This window comes from Rosa rugosa, chromosome 3 (genome assembly GCF_958449725.1).
Source record: "Rosa rugosa chromosome 3, drRosRugo1.1, whole genome shotgun sequence".
In the NCBI taxonomy this organism is placed as follows: domain Eukaryota; kingdom Viridiplantae; phylum Streptophyta; class Magnoliopsida; order Rosales; family Rosaceae; genus Rosa; species Rosa rugosa.
Window position 1 is genome coordinate 52,621,847 of NC_084822.1, and position 12,372 is coordinate 52,634,218.

At 39.1% G+C, this 12,372-nt stretch overlaps 1 protein-coding gene across 1 annotated transcript; it reads left to right on the forward strand.

Moving 5' to 3' along the window:
* Positions 1 to 332: 332 nt before the first annotated feature.
* Positions 333 to 2,281, forward strand: LOC133738216 (aldehyde oxidase GLOX-like). Its single transcript, XM_062165679.1, has one exon. The coding sequence runs from the start codon at positions 452 to 454 to the stop codon at positions 2,090 to 2,092; it is 1,641 nt and encodes a 546-aa protein (XP_062021663.1). The 5' UTR covers positions 333 to 451; the 3' UTR covers positions 2,093 to 2,281.
* The last annotated feature ends 10,091 nt before the right edge of the window (positions 2,282 to 12,372 follow it).

The window sequence follows — 12,372 nt, forward strand, 5'->3', positions numbered from 1 at the left end:
AGAATCAATAGTAATGACCATTTCCACATTTACCAACCAGAAAAAAAACGAAATAAATATCATCACCAGTTAAAGAAAAAATAAAAACAAAACAGATGATGGAATATAAAGCAGCTAAGGCTAGCTAGCATTCCTACTGAGAATTTATATTTGCATTTACAAACCCAGAACAAGGTCATTATATTTTCAAACCGATACAAAACAACGGTCTGTCGTTTTCATCAATCCGGTCCCACACGTTTACATATATGCATGTGGGCGGTGGCTCTATCTGTCTCTCTGTGTAATCGTCTCTTCCAGATCACAAGCTCACTACTATATAAAGGCGACAATCTCAGACACACAGCAAAGCAGAGCAGCAAAGCTTCACAGATGGATCAATTATTCTGAGACCAATAACAGACCAAAACACGAACAAGCCAAATAGAGAATCAAATCGGAACCCCCCGTTATGAAGGCGTGCCCAACTTCCCATCTCATTCTCTCATTCCTCTTCATATCCACTTTTCTCTTCCCTCTGACCCACGCCGCCGGCGGCAAATGGCAGCTGCTTGTGAAAAGCGTCGGCATTTCCGCCATGCACATGCAGCTGCTCCACAACGACCGTGTCGTCATGTTCGACCGCACCGACTTCGGAAAATCCAACCTCCCCCTCCCCAACGGCGTCTGCCGCAACAACCCCAACGACACGGCGCTTAAAGTCGACTGCACGGCCCACTCCGCCGAGTACGACGTGGCGTCCAACAAAATCCGTCCTCTGTTTGTGTACTCCGACGTGTGGTGCTCTTCGGGGTCAGTAAACCCCAGCGGAAGTCTAGTCCAGACGGGAGGTTTCAACGACGGAGAGAGACGGGTGAGGGTTTTTGACCCTTGTCCTACTTGTGACTGGAAAGAAATCGAGTTCGGGTTAGTCAACCGGAGATGGTATGCCACCAATCATATTCTGCCAGATGGTCGGCAGATAATCATCGGCGGACGGCGGCAGTTCAACTACGAGTTTTATCCCAAAAGTGGAGGCTCAATGAACGCGCACAGTCTACCTTTTCTTGTTGAGACAAGTGACGGCAACGCCATAGAGAACAATCTCTACCCTTTTGTCTTTCTCAACCTTGACGGCAATCTTTTTATCTTTGCCAACAATAGAGCTATATTGTACGACTATGTTGCTGGTAAAATAGTGAAGACGTACCCCACAATACCCGGTGGGGACCCAAGGTCGTATCCGAGCAGCGGTTCAGCGGTGTTGCTACCTCTCAAGACTTCAAAAGGTCAGGCTGTGGCAGCTGAGGTTCTGGTTTGCGGTGGAGCTCCCAAAGGGTCTTATGTTAAGGCCGAAAGTGGGACTTTTGTGCCAGCATTGAAGACATGCGCTCGGATCAAGATAACCGACCCGAACCCGCAGTGGGTTGTGGAAAACATGCCTCTAGCTAGAGTCATGGGTGACATGACGTTACTAGCCAACGGTGACGTTTTAATTATCAACGGTGCCGGATCAGGTACCGCGGGGTGGGAGCTCGGGCGGAACCCGGTACTGAACCCGGTTGCTTACAAGCCCGATAATGCGGTCGGGTCACGGTTCGAGCAACAAAACCCGAGCACCATACCACGCATGTACCATTCCACTGCAGTACTGCTACGTGATGGTAGAGTGCTTGTTGGAGGTAGTAACCCTCATATTCGTTACGAGTTCACAAACGTGCTTTTCCCAACCGAACTTGCCTTAGAAGCATTCTCTCCTAATTACTTGGACTCGCAATTCGCAAGTATACGTCCGAGCATCTATTCACCTCAGTCACAAGTTACGGTTGGTTATGGACAGAAGCTAGCCGTTCAAATTTCGATAACGGGGAGAATACAACTGAATTCGGTGTATGTTACGATGGTGTCACCTTCATTTACTACGCATTCGTTCTCGATGAACCAGAGGCTAGTGGTTCTTGCTTCCGAGAATGTTAGAGCAGTGGGGAACTTGAAGTTTGAAGTTCAGGTTACGACGCCGGCTTCCGGTAATCTTGCACCGTCCGGATATTATCTTGTATATGTGGTTCATCAGCAGATTCCAAGTGAGGGTATTTGGGTCAAGATCCAGTAATATATTACTTTTAAGTTAAGAGATATAGGTACGTGTAGGTACAGTTGCTTTCGCAGTTTTTTGTCATCGTATACAGTATATAGTTATTCGATTCTTACAGTAATTACAAGTTGTATTAACTGTATCAAAGATTTGGATACAGTATAAAGCACATGAATCTGAATAAAGTCGGCAGGATTAATTCGTTTCCTTCACAATTCTGTCAATAATTTCCTGGTTTGATCTAAATCAAATATATATGTAGACACGCACGTCTGAATAACTTCAATGATTTCGTGAGATGCATGCAAGTTTTACTATACCAATAATTCAATACTGTCGATCTTGGCACTAGCAACACATACGCCAACTCCAAATTTGGATCCGACTTAGAAATAACCTACGGATTACTTAATGGGTATTGAATTATAAATTAAAAAGCCTACGCTCGTAGAACGTACATGTAAGCATAGTAAAAAAACTGCGATGTAAGAGGTTGCTAATCACAAAATGCAATCAGTATCAAGTGTTAGTGTTGTTCGTTATTAGTTTAACTTTCTTTCTCTTTTTCCATCAAAATTAACTGATATTATCGTTGTTACATAAGTTTATAGACGATCAATCAAGATCCTTGACATATAATTTTCACTCTTTGACCTTGTTATAGAAGTAAACTTTATATATGCCAAATGGTGCACGTATAGATAGCGCAGTTAAAGAAGAATTTGTTCATGACCAAGGAAGCTTCTTCGATAGTGAAATATATAGTTTTCATTAATTTTGACCTACTTCATGCGTTTTACTAGCTTCAACTTTTTGGGTAATTCCCTTTTTTTGCATTGAATATTTCATTTGTCATGAACAATTGGCTCACCGTCAAAATTAATGTAACTTTTTTCTCTGATATTTTGGCCGTCTAGTATTTGTTAGGAAGATGAAGGCTAAGGACTGCAATAAGAGTCACTTTCCCAGTCAGGTTTGGCTCCTATTGATCATTATGTCACATTCAAAATTTGTGTACACCCAAAACTATTACGACTTTAATCTAAAAAAAAAAAAACTATTACGACTTGATCAGCTCTATTCTACGCGAAGTGTACGCATCATTACGTATGTCCAAGAGGAAATAAATATTATCCCTTCAACCTCAAGTGGCTTCTTTGTTCACATGGAAAAACCAGTTCCTATTTACTATTATTCCTGCACTTTTGTACATACGTACCATGAATCCTTCACAAGATATTATCACCGGAAAAAACCATGTACTCGAGTCTTTTTCGGACTAATTCACCATATGGTAGACAAAACTGTTTCAATTGTTAGTGGACAAGTGTGACGCTGCCGTACACTGGTTACCGCTACATGAAACTTATCTGCTAATACTCGGAGCCAGTTTATGTACATTTATCCGATAACTCAAAAGAATAAATTTTTAATAATTTTTAATTTATGTCTTTATGACATTCATGTGAATAATAATAAACTAATTAAGTCTGTCTTCAATTTTCCAGAGCTGATGGATAATAGACGGAGGGGATTTGGCTTATTAGAGTGGAGATGGTTAATAAAGAATAGTGCAGCCGTTTTATAACATGCATGATTAATTTGTCAATTACTCCATTACGAAAACTAAAAGGGAGCAGATAGAGATAGTTTGGTGTGCTGGGTGGGATGGCTTCTAGTGTGTCACGGACTCACGGGTTGTGCTGTTTGAGTTGAGGCCTTGTCAATCAAGATCCAAAAGATCACGGGTCTGTGTGAGAATTTGGGCCAGGTTAACCCCTTCCTACTTCCTCGTGCTTTACAGTACCCGATTAAGCACCTCCCATTTTCCCCAATAGGTGACATCTAAATGTTCCCTACTTGATTAAGGTTTGGCTATTTAAGGCTGCAATAGCTTAGCTTTTCGTCACAAGTTCACGTTGAGACAGGATTCTACTCTTCTTTTTCGATATTAAAACAGACAAACAAACAAAGAGAATTACAAAAAAAAATTTCCGGGGCATCCCTCCCGGCTGTTTCGATCGATCTATCAGCTACAGAGACAGAAAATAAACCCAACACCTATCAAAGAATACAAATGACTCGGAGAAGCAATGTGATCTATTACAAAATTTATTTCTCTAAATACATGGGAGAAGGAAATTTGAGCAAACTATATCTTGAACAATGGCATGAATGCGCCAAGAGTTGAACAAGATTCTACTTTGGTAATATTATCGTCTCATACTAGTTAGTTTGAAAGTAATGGTGAGGAGGTTGGGAATTGATTAGGACTAAATATAACCAAAAGAAGAAGAAGAAAGAAGCCTAGTCTGAAATTCTTAAAGCTAGCAAACGTCTTGGACAAGAGTTTCCAATTTAGTTGGTTAATCTATATTTACTTTGGTAACTTTCACTTTGGTTAACACCATTATTAGAGGGATAGACGGTCCAACGGTGAATAGAATAAGTATTCAAAGATAGCCAATATGTTTTCTCAAAAAAAAAAAAAAAGATAGCAAGGGCTTCTCATGACAATCCAACATGGTTGGGTACTTGGGTAGGTGTCACATATTTTGGACTGGACTATTCAATTTACTCATACATGGTTGGGTCGTGCCCTCATAATGGGCTAAGTATATGAACATATATGGCCACGTTTGGTTCGCGGAAAGAAAGCTTCACGAAATGAAACTTTTTCATTTCCTACGTTTGGGATGCAAAAGGAAAGGAAATCGTTTCCTGACGGAAGGGAAAATAAGGGGGAAAGTGGTTCCTTCCAAATCTCAAAGGAATCACTTTCCTCCATTCTTTCATTGCATTTATTACTCACAATATATTATTTTATTACATTATTTACAAACTTTTTAACAACTTTCCTAATAACTTTTCTTACGTTACCAAACATCGGAATGGAAAGTTGTTGAGAAATTTCATTTCCCTTCCCATGGGAAAGACAAATGAATTACTTTCCTTTCTGTGAACCAAACAAGGCCTATGGGTTTCCAAAACAAGAAGGCTTTCTTTCTATTCTTTGGGGTCCGTGAGACCACCTTCTTCATCAAGACGTCAACAGAATCGTCTCTTGTATCTCCAAGCAGCTAGCCCTAGCTCATTGTACATTCAAACATAAAATCTCCCTGCAAAATACAAGCTGGTGAAGTCCTTGTCGCCTTTCTTCTGTCCTCTATCCATCACAATCTCGATTCATTGTCGACCACTAGGTAAACCACCTGAATGATTCTTTGTATCACTCACTTGCCTCTCCCTAATTCTATCACAAAACAAAACAAAAAACAAAGTCCGGAAGATCGAACTTTATGAACATGCGTTACTATGTTAGTTACATAGAAAATGAGCAACAAAGTATTATCAGTGCCATGCAACTATCAAATTATCAATCACATGGGGAGGGAGGTCGATCTATAATTTCTGATCTATAAACTATAGTATGTGCAGACCAGCAAAGAAATGATGTAACTCATAGGCTATCTAGCCCGCCGCGCGTATGAAATCTAATTGTCTCTGGCAGATATTAGATCCGAATTTAAAACAATGGTGATTTTTGGTAACCAAAAACCTTTCGATCGATCCTATGCGGCCTGCCAATCTGCCATGCACGTAAAGTGGTTGTGAAGTACTGTTCGTAGCTCTCTCCCTGGATTTAAAGAGCTAGATATGCTCAGCTTTAGAGACCAATCCACAGACCACACAAAACAAGCAACTAATAATCCAGCCAACACTAGTCCTTGCTTTCCTTTTCTCATCACATTTCCTTCTGAGCGAAGCAGCCGGTGGCCAATGGCAACTGCTGCAAGAGAGCATTAGCATTTCGGCAATGCACATGCAACTACTCCACACTGACCACGTCGTCATTTTCGACCGCACCGACTTCGGCGTATCCAACCTCTCACTCCCCGATGGGAAATGTCGCTTCGACCCCGATGACACTGCGCTCATAATCGACTGCAGCACACATTCAGCTGAAAACGACGTTGCCAACAATTCCATTCGACGTCTTATGGTGCAAACTGATGTCTGGTGCTCCTCTGACTCAGCAATGCCGGACGGTCGTCTAGTCCAGACTGGTGGTTATAATGACGGAGAACGTAGGGTCAGGTTTTTCGAGTCTTGTCCGAATTGTGATGGTCATGAGATTGAGTACGGTTTAGCCGCTCCGCGATGGTAGTCAACCAATCACATTCTGCCAGATGGCCGAGAGATCATTATCGGCGGCCGGGGACAGTTCAACTACGAGTTCTATCCCAAAACTGAATCTACTCAGAACGTGTACAATTTTCCTTCTCGAGACCTATGACCCTTATGTGGAAAACAATCTATATCCATTTGCTTTCCTCGCTATCAGATTGGGTACTTCTACAAATTGCATTGATGTTAGTGGGGTTGATTTGCTAGTCCTTCTCATTCCCATGTGCTCCTCTTATATGATTCTTCTAGGCTTCCAGCCATAGCTTTCAGATTATGATTGAAAACCCCTACTTTGTCTTCGTGGGCCAAAAGAGAAGAAACTTATGAAGTACAAGTAATTTTAAACCTTGGATCATTTTCAATCGTTTTGCTTCCAAGCATTATGATGTTCATTGGTAGTTCTTTATTTGTTTGTTTTCACAAGGTTTTACGACACGAGATTGGCATGGAGAAGAGCTTTTCTACACACGCTGGAGTATTATTGTGTGAGATCAACAGTATGAAAAGTGCGGAATAGTGTCAATAACATTTCTCGATTTTTAGTATGATCGCAATTTAGCTTATTGGTAGTCTTAATTCATGTATCTTTTGCGAGATTAAGAACACTCATGTACGTTTTTCCTTACTTAATTCAACTTTAAGTCTATTTTGATTAAGAAGTAAATGATTGATTATGATTCTAACCAAGCGATTACTTCTGCTTTAATCAGTCATAGGTGGTTTCAATATATTTTAATGTACTATGACAAAAAGCCTTTACTCCAACACATGACAACTTTCAAACAAACACCAATTGACCAAGTCATGCACATCCATGCAGAATTCAAATAAGATACGCTGGAGCTAAAGATAAGATGATAATCATCCAACAAATAATAATTATATTCTTAATTTCCTTATCAAGTCGGGCATTCAATGGTTGGGCGGAAATATTGTGCATACCTAACCAATTCTAGTTCTAGCTAATCCCTAAAACATACTAATCCTCCTGAAGCACCAACTTTTCAAAGCGAAAAGTAAAGAGAACCAAGCGGAACACCTAAACAAAGAGAATATAAAAAAGCCGATTTTTCTTTATTTCTTAATTTCTTTTGGTTTTATGGAAAATTGTTAACTTGTACATTTTGTGAAAATGATGCACTTGATCTAGATGTTATATAATAACTTGATCAAATTGAATTGAGTAGAAAGATAAGCTTTATCATCTAGGAAACGTGTTGCATCTATATTTGAAATTAAGAACTGTACGTACCAAACGTTTCTTGGTCCTTGAATATAAAAGTACATATTAGTTTCTGCAGTACTACGTAGCTATTTCGTTTCAAACTTTCAACATTGGTTTGTATTTTCCTCATCCAAATAATGATCAAGTGTCCAAGGGCTTCTAGGTTCATGAATCACATGTTTTGACTTGCACATATGGTTTAGAATACTACAACACCAACAAGAACAATGATTAGCAAAAAATTAAAAGAGGTAGCTAGAGATGAGGTCATCAAACAAGAATAACGAGACGATCGAAGTCATGGATTAATAATGTCATAGATCGTCTATCAACAAATAATATGCATGTGTATAATAATCCCATATATTTACTGTATTAAAATTGACAAGAAGAGTTATATATACTGTATATAATATCCAGAAGACGTGCAAGTTTTATTTTCATGCCTCAAAAAGTTGACATAATTAGCCAGATCGACTGTTCATGATTACAAGAATAAGATCAGAAAGAAAAAAGAAAAAAAGATACAAATTGGAAACTGATTCGAAATATTGATGTGACTCACCTACAAGATCAAAGATCGAACACACTGATTCAGCCTCCTGAAACATGAAGACTTCGTGTAATACTAAATATAATATTGACTATGGATTAAGCACGCCTTAGTCTCATCTGTTAGATTTTTGATTAAATAGTTAATTTGCATTAATCTTGTGTGTACTTCTATTATCCCCATAATTAAACCCTAATTAGTCTTGGATCTGAAGATTAATCTTGGAACTCTCCATAATCAAACCCTAAGATGGATCTAGTATATATGCTTTACGTACTAATCGCAAATGCTTTGTCAAAGAAGACCTAAACCGCCCGTTGGTGTAGAATCTGTTTTTCTTACCAGTTCGTCAGCGCCGAAAGGGATGTAAATTGAACTGACATGCATTATTCATCTTTGCATAATATAAACGGTCTCCAAGCAATTCTGATCCCTTCGTAGACAAGCAATAAGCTTTCTTTGCCAAAATGGGCAAACAGAAATGAGGCCAGGGTGCACAACTGCTTGAGCAAAACCAAGCTCGAGGCTTTAGAATATGACAGCCACAGATGCCTAACATATTAAGCAACTAATTAAAGCATTAATTCAAACTTGAGGCGTGGTGTATGCAATTAAACTAGTTTGTGATTAGTGCATGTTGTATTGAGTCGGCTTCGAAGTCGTTTTTGATTCTGTTAATTAGTAGTGATGCCATGGGCAGCAAACTACTTGATTGAATCATTAATTTTCTTAAGAATGAATACGTACTTTTTGAATATATCCTAAGTACGTACTTTTTTTAATATATCCCAAGTTAATTCCTGTCGTCTGCTATTTGTCTTACATCCCCTTCAGAAATTCTCATAAATCATTTGAGTAACAAACACGTCTTCCTTAATTAACACTTGACATTGTGAAACTTTATACATTTTGTGATTAGTCACAATGGTGTAAGAGTGTAAGATATAAAGTAAATGAGTTAGGTAAAGAGGAATTGAAAATCTTAACGAGCAACGACGTACATGCGCAGACAATTAAAAACCATAACTATAACTGTCTCCTAATTAATCATATAGGCATATACGTGCAGTCAATTAAAAATCCGCTACAGATGTCTATCCACGGAATTAAAAACCCTAATTTCATACCTATAGACACAAACAATTAAAAACCCTAATCACATGAATTTGTTTGTGGAATTAAAAATCCTAATCACAAACGTATACATACAGATCGACAAATAAAAACTCTAACCGCAAGTGTTTATACGTGGAATTGGAACCTTAACCACATTGCTAGATTATAAGATTTTCTCGACTTAAATATGTTCTAATAAATCAATTGCATTCATCCCCATTTTTGTAGGCTAGGGTAGGGAATCTTGGGCTCAAGGAACTACCCGACAGACTATTGGTGTGACCTAACGATTACTTAGTTTTTTTTTTTTTTTTTTGAGAAGAGAACTTTTATTGATAATAAATCAGATAGATACATCATTTTGAAGTACATCGGAGAGCCATTGTGGCCCTTCCTCTACCCAAACTTAAAATGCAGGAAACAAAAGCGTGTTTTTAGCTAAAGCATGCGCTGCTTGAATACTATCTTCATCAACGTTTGCATCCAACAAATAAGAGTGATTTCCTGTTCACTGATAAGCTCAAGGAGACTCTTCGGGTACCCAAACCGCGACGTCTTAATTCCTCGATCAACTCGGGTGGGGTCTTCACCTAATCAATCTATCTCACCATGTAGTTCCGGCGTGGGTGGAGGACCTGCCATGCCGGAAAGTCAGGTTTAACATTCTTAAATCAAGTAGACAAATAAACACATCCAATATAAAAAAAGAGCAATAGCAGAGGAATATATCTGGTCCAAAAGTCCATATTATACCATTAAAATATGCATTAAGATCGAAATCAATTAAGACACAAGAATAATCCATGATTACCCACAAAATGCAATCGCTAATAACATACGCACAGAAACATCTCTAAAGGCGCCATTAGATCGAGAAGTTGAAGAAGTAAAAGCTTCACCGCCTAACCAATAGAAGGATAACGACTGAGAGGAAAAAAACAAATGATTGAGATTCATATTCGAGCTAGATAGGCTGAGTGTTTCAGCTGAAGCTAGCCTCTTTCTTACACGTGCGTTCAAGCGAGTTTCAGAAAGCTTTTCAGAGTTTGCAATTTTGCATGAAGATATGTTAAGTCGCTGAGGTACGGTCCACATGTGGAGGTATAGAACTACTTGATCCTTCGTCTAGAAATAGCTCTCGATCACTTTTCAATCGCATATCCACATCTCGATCGTTCAATTTTTAGGTATATATGAGTAGATCATCTCTGCAAATTTTCAGTTAAATTGATAATCATTCAGGCATTCAAAACTGCAATTTACAATTATGAACACGAACGGTTCAAGTTGGACAGATTTGGTTCGTTGATTGATTTAATCTAGTGCGATACCTTAACGATCTTCAATTTGGCTGAAAATTTGCAGAAGTGATCTATACATTAGGACCTAAAAACTGAATGGTTGAGATGTAGATATGCGATCGAAAAGTGAGTCTATTCAAGAAAATTCTTAGATTTTAAAACCTAATGAGGTCCTTAGCATAGAAAGACTATATATATATATGGGGAAATTACTTATCACTCCCTGTACTTTTAGAGTGTCGACAATTCAGTCCCTACTATCCTAATTTTAACACGTTACTCCTCAAACAATCAAATATCACACAATGTGGTCCAAAATGACTATTTTACCCCTCACTTTTTTTTCCCTCTCCTCTCTCTCACGATCTGGCCAGATCCTCAATCTCTCTCTTTGTCTCTTTCTCTGCTTAGAAAGATGGCGTCGATTAAATCTGAAATTCCAGATGATCCAGATCGATCATTCCAGCAGCCTCGAGCTCTTTCAGACTGAGAAAGGAAAAACCGACGACCCACGACTGGGTCAGATCGGAACTGCGTTCTCCAACGATCTCCGACCAGCGCACCGGCACCAATACCTCTACCTCGTCGTCGCTGTCACATCTCCGGTCTCCGTTAGTCAAATCATTAAGTTTGGAGAGAGAATCGACGGCGAGAAACAACGACTGCTCCAGCGGTTTTATGGTTTTTCCGGCGACTGATTAAGCTGCATTTGATATGAAACTCACTCCTCTCGTCATAATCTTCAAGTCTGTATAATTAGTTTTCAAATTGGATCTAGTTTTGATGGTTTACGTTTTTGGGTAGCTACGGCTCCGCCGTGTTCTTCGACGCCGGTGACCTCTCCAGCCTTTCTAGGCTCCGTCTCTTGCTCAGCTGCATTTATAGGTCAACAATCGAGAAGTTTGTCGAGGTACTGGCGTGTGAAAATCATTAGTTCATCACCATCCCCGTTTCGACAGTGAGTTCTAGGAACTGAGTTTGGGTCAATTGAAGTTGATTTCCGATTTACAAAGGTATAATCCCGACCTTTTTTTTTTTTTTTTTTTTTTGAGTGGAAGACGTCAATAGAACCAACACACACACCCATGCAGTGTATCCCAGCATAGCCAGACTAATCACTGCACCGCAGACGCACGAACCATTGGGTGTTTTAACTAACCCAGGTCCCTCAAATCTGCTGGCCACGGGATGGAGCTGAGATTCGAACTCTAGACCTGGGGATTCCAGTCTAGGCAGCTCGACCAACACACCACACCACGTGGTTAGGTATAATCCCGACCTTGAATCAAAGTTTTGTACTTGGTGATAATCGGATGTTAATCTTTGAAAGATGAGGAGTTGGGTTGGCTATGCGATACTGCGATGTTGTTTGCATGTGCAGAATGGGTGTTTATGTCTTGGTTTGAAATGTGCAAAATGAGAGAGAGAGAGAGAGGAAAAATAGTCATTTTGGACCACATTGTGTGAGATTTGATTGTCTGAGAAGTAATTTGTTAAAATTAGGATAGTAGGGACTGAACTGTCGACACCCTAAAAGTACAGGGACTCAGGGAGTGACCAGTAATATATATATATATATATATATATATTAGTCCTTATTATAATGAACTAATCTAATTGTTCTGACTTTGGAATTTCAACACTGTGAATACTAAGAGCATCTCCAATGACAATGTTAAAATGCTTGTGTCAAATTTGAATTGAAGGATGATATGTCAAATGTCATTTTAACAAAATTTTACTCTAGTAGATATGTCAAATTTAAATATTATTTTATTATTTTTCAAGAGTATATTATATAAGAAAAATCAAGAGAGGTTTTTCTCTTGCTTCTCTATCTGCTTGTTCTCCTTTTCTATCCTCATCCACAGATCGGCATATCCCATTTTGTTTCTACTTTCTTCCTCATTCTTCC

What these genes read in the sequence shown, in the direction of transcription:
- LOC133738216 (XM_062165679.1), top strand. Translation starts at nt 452, where the DNA reads ATGAAGGCGTGCCCAACTTCCCATCTCATTCTCTCATTCCTCTTCATA.